The sequence below is a fragment of the Varanus komodoensis genome, unplaced genomic scaffold (assembly GCF_004798865.1).
Source record: "Varanus komodoensis strain SLA01 unplaced genomic scaffold, ASM479886v1 scaffold12, whole genome shotgun sequence".
NCBI lineage: Eukaryota > Metazoa > Chordata > Lepidosauria > Squamata > Varanidae > Varanus > Varanus komodoensis.
Window position 1 is genome coordinate 13,666,217 of NW_025335349.1, and position 17,283 is coordinate 13,683,499.

At 39.9% G+C, this 17,283-nt stretch overlaps 1 protein-coding gene across 1 annotated transcript in view; it reads left to right on the plus strand.

The window, feature by feature from the left end:
* The window catches only part of VPS13B (vacuolar protein sorting 13 homolog B), a gene marked incomplete at its 5' end in the record, with an annotated part of 380,746 nt that overhangs the window by 241,006 nt on the left and 122,457 nt on the right, over positions 1–17,283 (plus strand). The window contains 2 exons of the mRNA XM_044421459.1: positions 4,777–4,914; positions 9,067–9,166. Coding sequence (XP_044277394.1) covers positions 4,777–4,914; positions 9,067–9,166 — 238 coding nt within the window. The remainder of the gene's footprint in view (positions 1–4,776; positions 4,915–9,066; positions 9,167–17,283) is intronic.

Below are 17,283 nucleotides of genomic sequence, written 5' to 3' on the forward strand. Positions count from 1 at the left end.
CAGTTATTCCATTCTGTCAGTATCACAGTTTGGCCAATTTTGATTTAGTTTTTGAGATTCATCACATACATTTCAAGGATGTTTGTTATTGATTATATTATTATTATTAGAAGATATGGAATTGGAAGTGTAAGGCATTTACCATGGGTGTTCTATAGAGAAGCTGTTGCAGTCTATTCCGGACATTAGAGAAAGAAGTTAATGTTTTTATCTCTGTGCTAGCGTGCTAGGAAAGATTACTTTCCTGAACCATCAGTTTATTCCATCTCTCTGATTCCTGTTTCTTAGCCAGTTGTTGATCCATATGAAGATGTTGTCACTGCTATGTTTTTGTTAAGGGTGTCTCACCAACTTTGTTGATAGCTTTTTGGAAAGTCCAAGTACATACCTACTTATTTACAGATGTTGATTGCATCAGATCAATATTATGTGACTCAGGGCTGGAAATTAAGTTCTATAAAGAAGAAAATGAAACTTTGTGTACTAATAGTATGAAACCAAAGATATCAGTCTATCTCAGTAATTCAGTAATTCAGACTAGTGCAATATGCCACAAGCACAAAACAATTAGAACTATATGTATCACCTCCCCCAGCCCCCCCAAAAGGCAAATGATATCATTCACAGACAGCATATCAGATTATACAAAACATACAAATGCATCTATTATATTTATTTCTGGACATATTTATAAAAGAATTAAAATTTTGCAAAATTAATATTAAGTATTCTTTTAGCCTTGCTCAGCTTGCTACAGATAGTATTATACTGTATGGACTATTAACCCTCCCTATTGCCTGTGCAGCTAGGAGTGATATGAGTCCAACACCATGTGAAAGGACATGCAAGCACAGCCCTTCCATGAGGTGGCATGAAGCCCCCACCTTATGAGGCAGAACAGAAGGAGTGGTGACTTGCTTAATCCACCTACCAGAAAGACCTTCTGCCACCATACTTCCTTTACTGCTGCCGTCACCACTGCTCTCTCTCCCTCAGCTATGCATCTTTCCTTGTCATCCATTCTTGCTCACTTGTCAGCCATCACTTGCTCTGGCGATCTTCTCAGCGTGATCCAGCAGACAACTGAACTCTTGGAGGGCCATGTCAACTAGAAAAGCAGCTGGCACAGTTCCTCAAAGAGCAGCCGCACCCAAGTTCCTAGCTCTCAGGGGTCCTTCATCAAAGCCAAATATTGTAGGAGGTGTCCTCTTGGATGTTGTCCAAAGTACAAATGACCTCCAGGAACACCTGTCCTCACATTGCCTGGCCCTGAAGAAAGACCCCTCTGAACTCTGAGGTTTCCAGTTATCTTATGGTTGGTAGGAGGGGCACAAAGTTGAAGGTCACCTCTGTGCTCCTTTCACTGTACAGACTGGATAATTTTGACCACCTAAATACAGCACTTCAGAGCAGGAGGCAAGAAGGCTGATACATGAGCAGTATACCTCAGTTCTTGGCTGGTCTGGTCTTCTACACTCCTTGCCTCCTGGAATGTGCCCAAAAGCCCTAGAATGCCCCCACAGTCAGTCTTATGACTTTGGAGATGCAGTTGGAGCAATTTTTCAATCCTATAGTTAGAAATTCAAATAATTCTGTGGGCATTTAGACTCTGTCTAGCAGCCACAGGATTGTGCTGTAATTTAATCAACACTTTATTGTGCATGGCTTGAACATCTTTTCTAGCTTTCTGTGCAGTTTCCCATGACTCAGTTATATTATCATGAAACATTTTAAGCAGTGACTTGAAGAGTGACCTTTACAAAAGTCAGTCTTGGTGCTGAAGGGCATAGTATTACAGTATAAGACTGTAGAAAGTTTTTTTCTGTACTGCTCAATATTATCTTGTTTTGTGATTACCATAGAAATGCAGTAATCTAAGTGAAAAAGTGATGAGGAATTGTAAAGTATATAGTGCAGTTTCTGAAAACTGATCAAGTAATGATATGAACAACCTCAGAGGAATGTGCTAACTTTGACTCCTTTTCCATATAGACCTAGTCTTAATTAGTTTCCCTTTGTTCTTTGAAATTGCATAAAGGTCTATGTGTGCTGGATTTTCTATGAATCATATGTTTAGGTTGAGAAATACATTCCAAATACATAATGCCCGGTTTTCACTGCACTGCCATATGCTGAATATCAGTGAAGGCATGAAACCACCATTCTTAAAAGGAAATCAGTTCATCTTACCCAAAATGAATAGGGCAGTTGGTAATCTACTGAAATTATATAAACATTAGAGAATGCTATTTTCTATATCACTGTATAACAGAATATGCAACCATCAAGCCAAAATAAAGCAATTTTGTATCTGAAATTCTTAAAGTATGAATAGTAGAATGTTTAAACACTACAGCCACTTTTAAAAAGGCAAATAGAACAAGTCTAAGAGATTTTTAAAATTTTTCACAGTGAAGATTTCTCCTATACATTGTCTAGAACATGAAAAAGTAATAGAACTGAGAAGTACCAAATGTGAACTTTTAGACACAATTGGGAATATTAGGGATTGAGCAAGGAGGGCCAAGATGAAAAGTCACTGAAGTTAACTTCAAAAGCCTAGCAGTAAAAGGGATTGCAATGTCAGAGAAACTGCAAACTGTATCAAATAACCCATAAGAAGAGCTACTCATGCATCTCCAAGCATGTGGTTTTCTGATCTTTAAGACATGTGTATAGTTTATTCCTTCTCTTGTTCACTCGCTTTTACTTTTGTGCAAAGCATTTGAAAATATGGGTAAAGAAAAATTTAAATGCATTATTGTAAAGAGCAGTATGCCATAGGTCAGGTTTAGATGTACAGTTCAGATATACAAAATCTAATGGTCCATACAGGATGCCTTTTTACATTTGGTGATAATAGCATAGAATGACTTTTAGTCATTACAACATATGTATAATTATCATATTGCAAACAAGAATTCTGTGGCATCTTAAAGACTAGCAGATTTATTCCAGCATAAGTTTTTGTGGGCACTATTTATTTCAACAGTTATATAAAGTGTCAACCTCGAATTAGCAGATTTGTTTATTGAAGCTGGGATGGTGGGAGGGAAATGCAAATGAGCTTGCATGGGAAATTGAAATGCAAAAAATATAGACATTGGGTGGTTTTGCATAGTAACATCATACCACTGTGGGTCTGTTGTGTTGTTAGGGACCAATTCCAATATTCCTTCATGGTACTATTATTTTTTGGAAAACTGAGCGAATCAACACTCTCTTCTAAGATTCCATGCTTCACCATTGCTTCTTTGGTCATCTGCACCTGGGATCACCATTTTACCATTATTGGTATGGAAATACCATAGACTCTCCTAGAAAGAGCGGCTCCACAAGTGGCCTCTTCCAGCCTTTGATCTCTACTTCCCTCAGCTCCCTAGCAGTAGACATATCATAACTCACTTTATTTCCATTGGTCAGATGTTGTTACCCTCTCCCTATTTACTTTTGGAAGCAGGGAGACACTGCAAAAGTATATGGAGGGGAAAGGGGGAATCACGTTGAAACAGTTTATGTTCACTTAGTTAAAATGTCTGTGGGGACTGGAGTGGCTAGGGAATGCCACAGGCACCTACACTTGGAAGGGGGAACCCACTTCAGGACCAAATGAGAAGGAGGCTACTGCGGTCCAAAGGCAAGACAGAGATTTTGCCTGCAGGGACTGCAGTATGCCCAACATGGTTGGGAGGATGGAGCAGGGAATATGCAAACCACACTGCCCAAGTAACCACATGATTATCTGGCAAAGTAAATTCAGGCAAAGATTTCCATGTCAGGTTAACCCATAGTTACCTTCGCAGTTGCCATTCACAAAACATCATTGGGTGATAGTACAGACATAGATTCAGCAGTGAATTGACTAACATAGGTAGCATGATCAAAGTAATAATAATTATCCTTCTTCAAACCACAAGAAATGGAATGAAATCTCTCAATGAAGTTCTGCCAGGACTTCAGTAACTTCCACCACAGCATTAACTTGAGACTAGAATAGTCCACACTACATTCACTTTCTGGATATGACAGACATTAAATAATGTACATATAAGTAATGTACATTGCCCTGTAACTGAAACTTACAGATCACTACACATACCTGCCAGCTTCTTGCTTCCACCCAGAACTACAGCACAGCTAAGGCCTGTGACACAGCTGCATTTGCTCAAACTCAACAGATAGACACTCACAAGTTAAGGATTTAAATCAGGCCAGACCTGAGGTCAGCATGGCAGGGCAGCTTTTGAGTACCCATCTCCAACCCTGCCAATTTCTAAGATGGCAGGCAGGAAGTGTAAAGTGGAGCCAAGTCCTGATTCAGCTTCTCTTCAGAAGTTCTATGTCTGTAGCAGCAGCAGCCACTCAACTGCTCACCTCCATGTTTCCTTCGGAAGCAGCTGCACATTTGAATGGGAGCTAATCTAGCACTTGGAATGGTGGAGCCCTGAACTTGTGATTTACCATCTTAGGTTACATCAGTGTATGCAAAAGCTTATGCCACAACTTATACATTAGTCTTTAAGGTGCCACAAGAGGGTTTTGTTTTTATGCTTTGCTTCAACATGCAAACAAATCCACCCCTGTAGAAATGATCATAGTGCAGTATGTAGATGACATATACATGTACTATTTATGTTTTATTTCTACAGAATATGTTGTATGTGAATGTCAGACATAAATACTTAAAAGATATGCACACACAGCTTCTTTTTTCTGTTTCAGTACACTGTTAGCTGTATATTAACAATCTTTCATAACTAAATTTTTATCTATTAGATCCTGGAAAAACACTCCCAGAAACTCTTGACTACAGCAAGACATGGTTGCAAACAGTAGCAGGAGAAATAGATGCTAAAAGTGGCATCCCACCTCCTCTCATCACATTGCAGGTTAAAGATTTCCTTAATGGTCCAGGTAAGAATACCTTTTTAAATTTCAGTTTGACATCTTAATTATAATATATTCAAATTCTCAAAGGAAGAGACTTGAGACATTTTTAGGCAAAAATCATTTTTTCTTAATGTACCAGTTTATATTCACATACCAATGAGGTCTTATCCTCTGGACAGAGGTGGCACAATTTTACTGCAGCAGAATTACAATCTGTGAGATGGAAAATTGTTCATTTAACAAAGCAAGCCTTCTATTTATAGGACAAGACATGACTGGGAAAAAATTGATAATAATTTGCAGCCCTCTTTGTATAAGAAATGAGCCATATTTCAGTGGTACCTAGCCACAGAGTTAAATCTTTCTAGCTATCTGTCTCTTTGTCTTTCAGATATATGTGTATCTGCAAACTCATTTGCTTCTCCCACATACAAGCAATGCTATGTACATATATTCAAAGCATTAAATTAGCTGCCACGTGTCAAAAACATGTGGACCTTGGAACATGCCTGATATGACTGCAAGCATTTCTTTTATAAGAACAATCCTTTTATTTTGTTTGGGCCATATCCATATTTTATTTTCTCCAACTAGGAGACTGTTTTGATCCATGAAAGCTTTTTGATCCAATAGAGGAACTTCCTAGCAGAAAGGGGAAGAAGAATTTGCCAATTTCATCTCCAACCATTACAGCTTCCACAGTCAGTTCTCACATTGTTTTGGAGGGCCAACCCTCTGGAACAGAACACAAAAGTAACCTCCTTCTACTAGTGATACTTTGCCCTGTAAGGCACTCCAGTCAGGAAATACTCCTGCCAGCAGAAGCAAAACCTGGATCCAAGCCTTTATTTTTACCTTTAAAATATATCCTTTTATTGTTAAAATTATGTCCATTGTAAAAAAAAAAATTCCATCTGTTGCATTTCCGATGCTGCTTACCAATAATTCTGAACAAAACAATTTTTAGTAGCTTCTCATAAAATTTTTGTAGTGTTAGACTGGCAGATTTTGAGAACTTATTATAGTTATGTATCTACAAAATCCAATGCAGGTCATTTTCTATTTATTCTAATGCATCTTTATTTGGAGATTGGTAGAGAACAGGCTGCTATTTGATAGCATGCATGCTGTTTAAAAAGTCACAGTCACAGTCACAGTTCTGTCACAATGAAAGTTAAAGCAGAATTGGACAGAACATCTGGGCAGTATAAGAGTTCTGGGCCAGTGGACACATTTGGAATTGTGACATAGTTTTGTAGGCACTCTCTAAGACTGGCAGCCATGTGAGGGCTTGCTCATTCTTAAAAAGGCTAACATGGTAGAAATAGCCAGCATGAGTTGGAAGCAGAGTCTGAGCTCCAGAACACAAAGCACAAAGCCACTCTTTCAAATCCAAATAAAGGTGGTGCTAGAGGTCTTCAAACAACAAATGTGTGCCCTAGCACTTTCCAAGCCAGTGCTCTTATCTGCTTCCCACGCAAAAAACATGAACTTTGAGAGAGAGCTCACCAGAAACATGAGAAGGCTTTTCCAGTCTCTCCTTAGCTCATAGTTATGCTCTTGAGCTCAGGAACTTCAGTGACCTGGTGTGCATGATGCAACAGCCCAGCTTGGGTAAGCAGCCATGGTGATTGTTGTATCATCCAGAACTGGTGTAGTTTCTGCAGGGTGGCTGATTTTTCTTCAGCGGGTCAGTGACACTGGAACTATCAGCCAGAAATAGTCACCACTCCAGCAGTTCGAGCCCAGCTTCTGCCAGATGGACTGATCTCCTGTTGTTCACCCCTAGCTCCTAGTCAACCTAGCAGTTTGAAAGCATGCAATGCAAGTAGACAAATAGGTACCACCTCAGTAGGAAGGTAACAGCACTTTGTGACATCATGCTGGCCACATGACTGTGGGATCATCTTCTGGCTCACAGTGCTGGCTCACAGCCTCAGGAATGAAGATGAGCACCACCCCTATTTGCTGCTGACTGAGTAAAATCCGCAGGGACTCCTTTTGCAAGCTTAGAACCTATGCCTTGTTTTGAGGTGATCCTTATGAACAGTGGTTTGTTGTGTCATCTGAACATGACAAGCTGTTTTATCCAAAGTAAAAATAGTAAAAAAGGAGAGTACTAGTAGCACAAATTGGAAGCATTAAAAACAGAGTAGGAAAGGACACTGGAATATGATATTGGAATATCAAAAATTCCTGCCACTCCTGTCCAACTGTGCAGTCATACTTCCCAAAGTTTGACTCCCGTGCCCTCCCTCTCCTTATTCAGTAGTCTATTCCCTTACTTCCTGGGGTCTTTTCATTGCCTTGCTTGTTTACTTGTTGGCAAAGTAATTGTGTCTTCCCATGTGAGCCAGCTGTGTGCAATTTACAGGGCAACCTTGAAGGAGCTTTCTATAGTACTGCCTTCAGCTGAATTTTCAAGTCATTCTACTCCTGCCCCTTCAGTAAAATATATTTTAAGTGAAAAAGGTGAATAATCCACTTTATTTGCGAACTTAGGGACTGCAGGTGGCGCAGTGGTTTAAATTGCTGAGCTGCTGGGCTGGTTGATCAAAAGGTCGACAGTTCAAATCTGCAGACAGGGTGAGCTCCCGTGCTTTGTCCCAGCTCCTGCCAACCTTGCAGTTTGAAAGCTTATAAATGCAAGTAGATAAATAGGTACCACTTCAGTGGGAAGGTAACAGCATTCTGTGCACCTTGGTGTTTAGTCATGCTGGCCACAAAAATTGTCTGTGGACAAATACTGGCTCCCTCGGCTAGGAAACGGAGATGAGCACCGCTCCCAAGAGTCAGACATGACTGGACTTTAATGTCATGGGGAAACCTTTACCTTTTTTTTTTTTTTTTTTGGCGAACTTATACTGTGCAGACCCTTAACATGTTGCCTTCTGTGCAAATCGTTGTGCCTGCAAAATGGATCTAATGGATTGATGCCAATATTCTCTCTCCACTTTTGGACTAAATCCTTTCACTGTCTTGTCACTACATCTGCTGACCCTATTACTACCCTTTTTCCATGGGGGATTTTGCTTCTACCCAGGTAAAATTGCTTCAGGTGACCACCTGCTTGTTTCCTATGGTTGCTTGCACCATGAAGCCAGCTGAAGCAGGCAGCTGAGGAGCCCTCCCCATCACTCGCCTCAGAAGACCCCTCCTCACAATCTTCACAGGAAATGGCAGGGCAACCCATTTTTTCTCCCCCTTCCCAACCCAATTGTTACTCTTGTTCATCTATGCAATATTTGTTTGAAGCCTCAATAAAGCATAGTGGGGCTTGATTTTTTTTTCACTGTGCATCTTTTTATACTTTTTATTTTGTATTGGTCTTTTGCAAGTGCAATTACAGAGCAGTTACTGTAACTGACAAATTACCCTCCATTTATTTGCTAGACACTAAATTTGCATGTTTTTCTCCCATTTTTTTAAAGCTGTAATTGAACAACAGTAACTGGTCTGAAAAGTAGCCACACACAAAAAATGTGTGTGGGAGGGAGGGGAGTTACTGTCTCCTCTTCCTGGAGTAGCTGGAGAATTGGAAAAGTATTGAAAAGGTAGAGGACACTGAGAAGTATTGATTCAACGCTTCAAACCAAGATGATCATGTTGTCAAGCCTTCCTCTCTACCCCATTTGCAATGTTTCCAGTTTGTGCTACTAGTTCTCACTCATCTGAGCTCCTGCCAAGTCTGAGTGGGAGAAACCACATGTAAGAGTTCAGGCATAGTTCTGGATTGAGACAGAACTGGACTTCTTTATGAAACTCTCAGTAAAGCTCAGAAGCAGAGTACTAGGAACAATAATCCTTTCCCCTAGTTTTCCAGGCAGATGCTACCTGTGCAGCCCTGAATAAAACAAGGAGCTGCAAAAACTAAAAAAGAAGCTTAAGGAGATCATGTCTCACAACAAGTGCCCAAGGGTTAAGCTCAACACCAAGCCTTTCTATGACAAGCTCAGTACAATTCTGCTGCATGAAAGAGATGTGACTCCTGATTACTCCTCTGGCAGTGGAAATCTGCCACCTATTCACTAGATAGTGCCATATTCCTCTGCTGCCTCCCCCTCTTGGTCATTTGTCCTGCTTCTTGTCAGCTGAACCAGCACCACTTGAGGTTCGAGGGTGTAAAAGTTTGTTATGGCACATTTCCCCTGTTCTGGCACTTTCCTGCTGTGACAGCTGTAACTCTAAAACCAGTCACTGATCACCACAATGAGAAGAAGGAAGTCCTTGAACACTGTCACATGATGCCTGCATTCAGAGAAAGTGTGCATACTGAGTAAGCTGCACTGACCTCATTAAGATGGAGGATGAGAAGAAAGAACATGCAGAGTTTTCATGAACTAGGTTTTGTCCTGGCTGCAGGGTTGTAGATTCCCTGCGCATGCCCATTTTAGTTCTTCAGGGCAGGGCGAGAAATTTACAACTGCAAATGATTTTATGGCATGGTACGCCATGTACTTGTGGACTGTAAAGGAAGATTTATGGATATTTACATAGGGGATTTGGAGAGAAGCCATGATGGAGCTATCCTTTGAAACTCCCCTTTGGCAGACAGGCCAGACACAGGCAGGTTCTTCAGTTTACCCCACACTACCAACTATGGTTAACAATTTCCCCATGCATCTCTTCATTCTCAGCAGTGAGGTCTTTTTCTGCAACCATTAATTTATCGTAACATACCAGGCACTGAAGATAACAAACTTAAGCAACTACCATAGCTGTGCAAGACCACCAACAAAGTGTGCATTTGGCTCCTGAGGCTACAGGACATACCCTCTACATGCTTCCAGAAGTGATTGTAGCTTGCTGCACCTTCCATGACATGTGCAAGTCAAAGGGAGATGTGGTTCTTCAAGCCAGAGCTGCAAGAATTCAGATTAGAAAATGTCACTGTCCCATCAGTGGGTGCAGGGATCCCCCTCACTGCTTCTTGCCAATGCAGCATGTGACTCAGTTAATTGGGCGCAAGTGACAAAGACCTTTTCAGCTATCCCTGTGTGTACCACCAGTAAGAAGTACACAAGTACACCTACAGAAGTCCATCTCGTGTCAGCCTTTTTATACCTATTCACAAAATATAGAATAATGCATCGTTCCTCTAAGATATATGAGTAGCCATTCCATTGCAGCATCTGCTGAAGCATAACATTCCAGGCTGAAGCTACCCCTACATAGTCTTTCACAATCTTCCTTCATATACCACATCCAAAAACCAGTAGAATAGTTACTTATATTGTCTTTCGGACACAGCAACCCATTCATCTGCACGCTTCATAAAGTGCCTTATAGCAGCTTCTAAATGAGCGGCTGGCTTTAAGCTGCTGTAGATGTAGCAACAGAAGCTGCCAAAAACTGCTGTTTCTCAATAAAATTCCTATTTACAACCCAAATTGGTGTTCTTTGGAGGTAAAAGGTAGCTACATTTGTTGGTGGTGTTGTAGCAGGAGAAGTGGGGAGCATGCTCCAGATGTAGAAGCAGGAAAGGCTGCTCCATGAATAGGCGTGAGAGTCAGGGGCATGGCGGGAATTTGAGGAAGCGCTGCTTCTTTGCCAGGACTGGGCAAATAAGTGACTGCAACATAAATCAACTGTCTCAGAAATGGCAGGGAGGTCACAGTATTAATGCAAAGAACAGCACACAACACAGTAAAGAAAGGTTTACTTGGATGCATGGGAAAGAGAATCAGGTACAGGCAGTAGAAGAGAAACTTCCTAACAGGAACTGGCAATGGAAAAACATGCCCCCAATGTGCAACAGGTTAATGGGGGGAGGGGGCAGCTCCTGGTGCCCCAAGGAAACGGGATTTTGGGTTGTAGATTACATCACAAATAGGCTTTGGATATGTGACAGTGCTGGCCAGAGAACTGTGGGGAGAGGTTGAAACTAGGTTTCATGAAACCTAGTTCATGAAAACAATCTACACTTAGCATGATTGTCTGTCAGAATTTTCTCTTTGCCAGAGAGTTTAGGATTTGTAGGGTATCCTCCCTTCCAAATCTCTGTTTCCCTTTGTACAGAAACTAGACAAGCCTCTCCACACTACTGCTTACTCCTCCCCTTCTCCAAAGTTATAGGTGTTTGCATAAGTAGGAGAGGACATTGACAGGGAGAGCTGAATTTGAAAGGGGGTCAGATCTGACTTGAAATGCAGCAAGGTTTTTCAAACTGTCCCAGTTCCTAATTGGCCAGCCTAGTTTGAACACAAAGAACAGGAATGCAGGACCTGATTTGAGCTCTTTGAAAGACTACTTAAGTGTTTAACTTTCAAATGACCCCATCAAAATCAACTGGGTAGTATTCCACATAGAGAGCAGCAGGGGTATGTGTGTGAGATATAAAATCCACAGAGATGATAAATAAATACACTGATGATAATAAATGCTAGTGATTAAAATTTGGGCCCTTTTATAAATATGTTGGCTGGTTGTTTGTGTTAAACAATCATTAAATATTATATTGCAACTATAAATATTTCAAGGTGTATGCACTTGTTACTGATGACTATAAAGGCAACAGAACTAAATTTTTTTTACAACACATTTGTTTTAACTCTACAAACACTAGCAGTATAGATTCCAGTTACCTCAAAATTTGCAAAGTAAATAAATGTTGAACTATACTGTGTTTTAAAGCCAAGTTTTCCCATTTCTTTGTGAAATGTTTAAGGAAACATATTCAGATTTCAGCTTTTATAACCTAGACTGGCATATAACATAGTCACTTTATGCTACATTTTACACTAATAATTGGAAACATAACTGTAAAAGATTTGCCTCCTAAACTGGCATTACTTATTGGCAGTGAATTTTATAAAAGTTTACCTGAAGTTTACTTCTCTCTGTCTTCCCTTCATTGGGTCTGCACAGTCATTTCACACCATAGTGGCTTAAATAATTCACTATGGCTTGTATGCCAGACACCCATTCTGTACCTCAACTCCTGCTCACAGGTTGTCCAAATCTAGTGAGGGTAAGTTGACTGCATGGAATCCTAAAAACCACCCAGAAGCATGGGCTATCTGACTACAAGCCATAGTGACTCAAATGAACTACAAATGATTATACAAACCATGCCCCACCAATCTCTCGGAATTTCCCTATCCTGCCCCCATATAGTGTATAGTGGCTTGGCAGTTGCTTCCCCACAGCTTGGGGCCATGTACATGTTCTACTGCTTAGTACATGTGAGTATCCAAAACAAGTGGGTAGGACTGTTCACATGTCTCTTTCTGACCTGGTTAATGCCAAGCAAATGAAAAAGTTCAAGCTGGGTGGGACAAAGCCAGGCAGTTAGCCTTCTTCATGTAGTAAGCACATCCACACACTCTCACCAGCAATGCAGAATATACCCAGTAAGAAGGGTTACTATGCCACTGGGTCTGTGTCTGAGACAGACATGGTTCACATGGTGGCTTGTCTAAGCGATGATGCATACTGGACACCTTTTGCCTAATGACCCACCTGAGAATGGCTTTTCGTGTTGTCCGAACATGAGCAACATTAGTTATTTGAGAGGGAAATAAACCAGTAACAGGCCATAGAGCATCTGAGGGTTGTATTCCCTTCAAACAAAACATGCCACCTAAATTTAAATGGCACAACAAACTACCTCAATTAGGCAAATGGCATGCACTGCAGCTCAAACAAGCTGATTTTGCAAACTGGGCCAGCTGTCACCACCAGCCAAATAATAGTGCTGCTTCATGTCCACAAGAACTATTTTTGGTTTTGTTTTCTGTATGAATTGACCACCTTTACAACTTTCTCATACACCATGATTTTCTCTATTTGCAGTATAGTACTGGCATGCTGTATTTGATAGTCATTCAGCTAATTGTTGCTTGCTATCATGAAGGTTATCTCATCATTTTATTATCTCATTGTTATTTCTGATGAACAGGTTTGTGACTTCAAGATGAGATAAGGGGTAGCTTTGTTTTTAACATACTTTATCATGTGCATATATTTGTCATAATATTTAAGAAAATCTGTCAATGATTCATACAGTTTAAAGTGCCTCATTATTACTAATTATAAGTCTGATAAAAATGCAAGTTCTTTTGTCCCAAAATCCTTGTCCCCATTATTTTCTTGGAAAGATTTTAGGTATTTATTAGGTTCCCTGTATTTTTGCTATTTGGAATTACTATCTCTAGCACTTTATCCAATCAAAGCTGAAAATATAATGAACTGTTCTGTCATTTAGTAGAGAGGCTTCTATAAGAGTTTTTTCTGTTTTACTGTTCTCCCCACCCCACTTGGTTCCTTACATGTTGCGATGAATAACATACCTCCAACCATACATAAAAAAGCACTTTGTAGGGTTTCCTCCCCCCTTTACCTCCAAAGGCAACAACTGTGCCCATTAGCAAGGTCATTGGTTTGGAGAAACCTGGAAAATAGCAGCTACCAGAAACCCACTACAATAATATCTCCAGCAGGTGATAGATTAGTTGGAACAAATTGGAACCATTGCGCTTCAACAATCCTGGTTTCTTTCAAGCTGTTTTAAAATGTCGTCATTTTAATACACAATCTCAGCCCTGCGGAACAGTCCACAGCAGGTTAATTTGAATCATATGATGTGTCACTGCCCTCAGTTGACATGAGCTCCATTCCATGTGTGAAGCCATAATAAATCCATTCCCAACCGAGGCAAATTCCCTGTGAGAAGGTGAACTAATCCAGGCCTCACACTGGCATGTTAGCCCTTCATAATTGAAAGCAGGGCCACCTGTTCCCAGCACAGTTAGCCTATAGAGAGAGAATTAGCATTAGATCAGATACTTACTATATTGAAAAATCATTCATACTTTTTGCGAGTTCAGCTGTGGGCTGCTTAGCATGACATCATATATAAACCTAGGAATGTGCCCACTTGATCCCAGTTTAACAGTTTTGTTAACCATGGTGTTGGTTAACTTTGAAATGAGAATTTTTTGATTTAATGAGAGTTGACATGTGAGAAGGAGAACTGACCGGGGTGCAGACTTTTCTAATTAACTTAGGGTCATTTGCAAAAACACTTGAGCACTCTGGTAGAGTTATTTTTTCATTGCTTTTTTTTTTTTTTAACAAATGTTTTTTTTAAAAATGCTGACATAACTGTAAAACTACATTTCTTAGTAGAATGAAGAGAACTGTGTCAGATAATAAATATTCATTAACACAGGTATGGTCTCAGTTGTTGCACAGCACTGTTCTCGGAATTACTTCAAGTGGGAGGAAATTGTACCTTCTTCCATCCATCTGAGTTGCCATCCACATTCATAGCTTTGCTTTATGCTCTTACCTGTCTCTCCATTCTTTGAGCTTTAAGGTTTTTGTTGTATGAGTCTTAATTTAGGAAGGATTCATTCTTGTTGAACTATAAATCTTAGATGAAAGTACTAATTGCATTCCTCATCTTTACCATATTCTTTCTGAGTTACATTAGACTAATTAATGAAATGTTGCTCTCAGTTTCTATGTATGTAGAGAGCCAATACAGCCAATGGAGTGTAGTGGTTAGGGTGTTTGACTGGAATTTTGGAAATCTGGGTTGTAGTTTCCATTTAGCCACAAGTCTTATTGGACTTTGGACTATTTATTTCTTTATCCTGAGTCATTTGTGTATAGCCCAATAGCCAAGGCTCTGTGCATGGTTAACAAAGTTACTAGTCACTGATTCTCAGCCTAACCCACCTCACAGAGCTTTTGTGAAGATAAGATGGAGGGGGAACTATTTAAACTACCATGAGTTCCCTGAAGGAAAAAAGGCAGGATATAATATATAAATAAATCAGAAACAAATTAGTATATTTCTCAATCCTATCCTAGCTATTTTTGTAGTAAACTAGTCTGCCTACTAGCCCCCAAAGTTTTCTCCCTACTCTTCCTCTTAACTTCCCTTCAAGTAAGGATAGTTAGATTTTTCTCCCTTTTGTTTCCACCTTCTCATGCATCCACAACATGTCAGAGCAAGATCTAGGGTAGCATTCAAGCAGACCATTCCTCTGATTCCATTCTACAAACTAGGGGCAATACCAATTCCATTCTGTGTGCAGCAATTGCCATTTGTGCTACAGGATTTTTGTGCTTCCTTTAAGAAGCCCCAAATGAGTGGAAACACTCATTGGTGGATTAGGACAGGTAGGTAGAGCTCCCTTATGCAATCTCTGCTGACCTGCTCTGTTCCAGAAACAAGCATTTCCATGAGCTTCCGGGTCCCAGAGAGAGTGCTAAATTTCTGTTGCACAAACAGAGCTTGCCACTTGGATAAAGACTCAGCAGTAAGCCCCTCTTACACAATGGACCACTTAGATACTGCCCCTAGAAAATGCATGTACCTGGATAATGGAGACAGGGATTCAGTGCTTGGTGAAAAGACCTGCAATGCATATTAAAGTAAAAGAATGTGGCATTTAGTTTCTTGATCATACTATTATTCCAAATGTAATTGGACATTTGGTTTGCCCAATCAATCCATCATGCCTTTATTTCAGTATCATTTGAAGACACAAGGAAGGTGGTCAAATAAGGGTGGCCACATTTGAATCAAGAATAGATCCTGAAGATTTTCTCATTGCAATGCTTTTATAAGATGTTCTTAAGGAACATGTCTCTCTAACAGTGTCAGTATTAAAGGTAGAAATCCCTATAGATACTTCACTGATAGCAAGTTCTCTTGGTATCAGTAGCACTTTGCAGTTTATTTGTTCTAATTCCAGTCAGACAAAGAAATAATAACATAAATAAATAAATGTGGTCTATCTCCAGTTGTGGTATTCCCCCAGCAGGAGAATTGCTGGCAGAATGAATATTCCCCTCTCTCCAGAAGCCCGGAGGAGTGGGGGAATCTCCTGGAGCAGATTTGGCTGGGGGCACATGGAATCATGCAAGAGGCAGGAGAGGACAGGGAAGTCCTTGAGTGAGAAGTATGGATCCAGCCCACTGTCTATAGTCCTACATAGAGCATGAGCACACTAAAGATATCAAGACATCTTCACCAACCTTGCAGGACAGTAGTCTGGTGAAGAGAACTGCAACAAAGCATAGTTCTGGGATGCTGACTGCAGTCTATGTATCTGATTACCAGAGGGAAGTTATGCTAATATTAAAAATAGCAGATTAACAGGTAAAAGTTAGAAGAATTTTTTCAATTTTTCAAAATTTTTGTTGGTTGCACTGATTCAAAAAAGAAACCAAAAACACACAGATAAATATAAGGTATTTTTCTCATTTCCATTAGTTATTAAAATAGGGAAGGAAGGAAGATATGGTTTCAGAGAGGATTCTCAAGAGTGAGGAGTATAATAGTGATGTTATGGCTTTCTTAAACTGACCATATTGAATCTGCTTCATAAATGTAAGTTGTTTGGTAACTAATGGATCAAGCGAAATTGGAACATTTAAAATGTGGGGGGGGGGGGGAGAGGGATGATTGTTCAGTATTTTCAAGAAACTCCTACATTTGATTTTTGGCCTCCCACAGGATATACAAGTATAAATTGCTTGTTAAACATTCCATTTCTGATTTCATTATTTCAGTATGAGTCTGTACTATTTACTGTTAAATTGCTGTATGTTACAAAAGTGCATATGACAAATGTAATTGGTTCTGATTTATGTGATCTCCTTTTTGATCCATTATCATGTCATTCTGTGTTCTAGTCAGTATTGCAATACTGTGACAAGTAAATAGAAAACTAATTAACAGACATGAATGAACATAAAGATGCTCATCAAGAATAAGCAGAAAAACACAAGCAATAAATCAGGGTCTGAGTTAGTAAAAATAAAATATTTACGTATTTTTGTGTCTCAATGTGAAGTGCACTTACACTGAGCAAAATCACCAGAGTATGCACAAATAATTGTTCACATATGGTTACCTATGTAGCATCTCTCCTCGCCTCACATTCCAGACTAAAGAAGTGTCCCCCTGCAACATTCCACAAATGGTCAGAGATTGTGCCAGTAAAACTGAAGGTACTTTCCTCAGTACCCCCTCAACACTTGCTTTTAGGATTCAGGAAGTGGTCATAACAATGAAACTAATTTGGGAACCCTAAATTTCATCCCTCACTCTGTCATGCAGCTTACTTGAGAAGCTTTGATTCATGCTAATTCGTACCAATGACTGTTGTTAGGTTAAACAATGGGGGTGCGGGAGAATACCTTGTGTGCCAGCCTGAACTTCAAAAAAGGAAATGATAAAATATGAGAAATTCTGATAAATTCCATGGAAAATGGTGGTAATTCTACATAACTCGTTTAGGGTCAGTGTGATTATTATCTGACTGTTGTTAAAATATTTTTATCATTTATTTGACAGCGAGCATCATCACAGTGATGCAGCAATGGAAAAAGTCTTACAACTCCCAACATTTTCCAAGCCAGGATGCTGGGAAT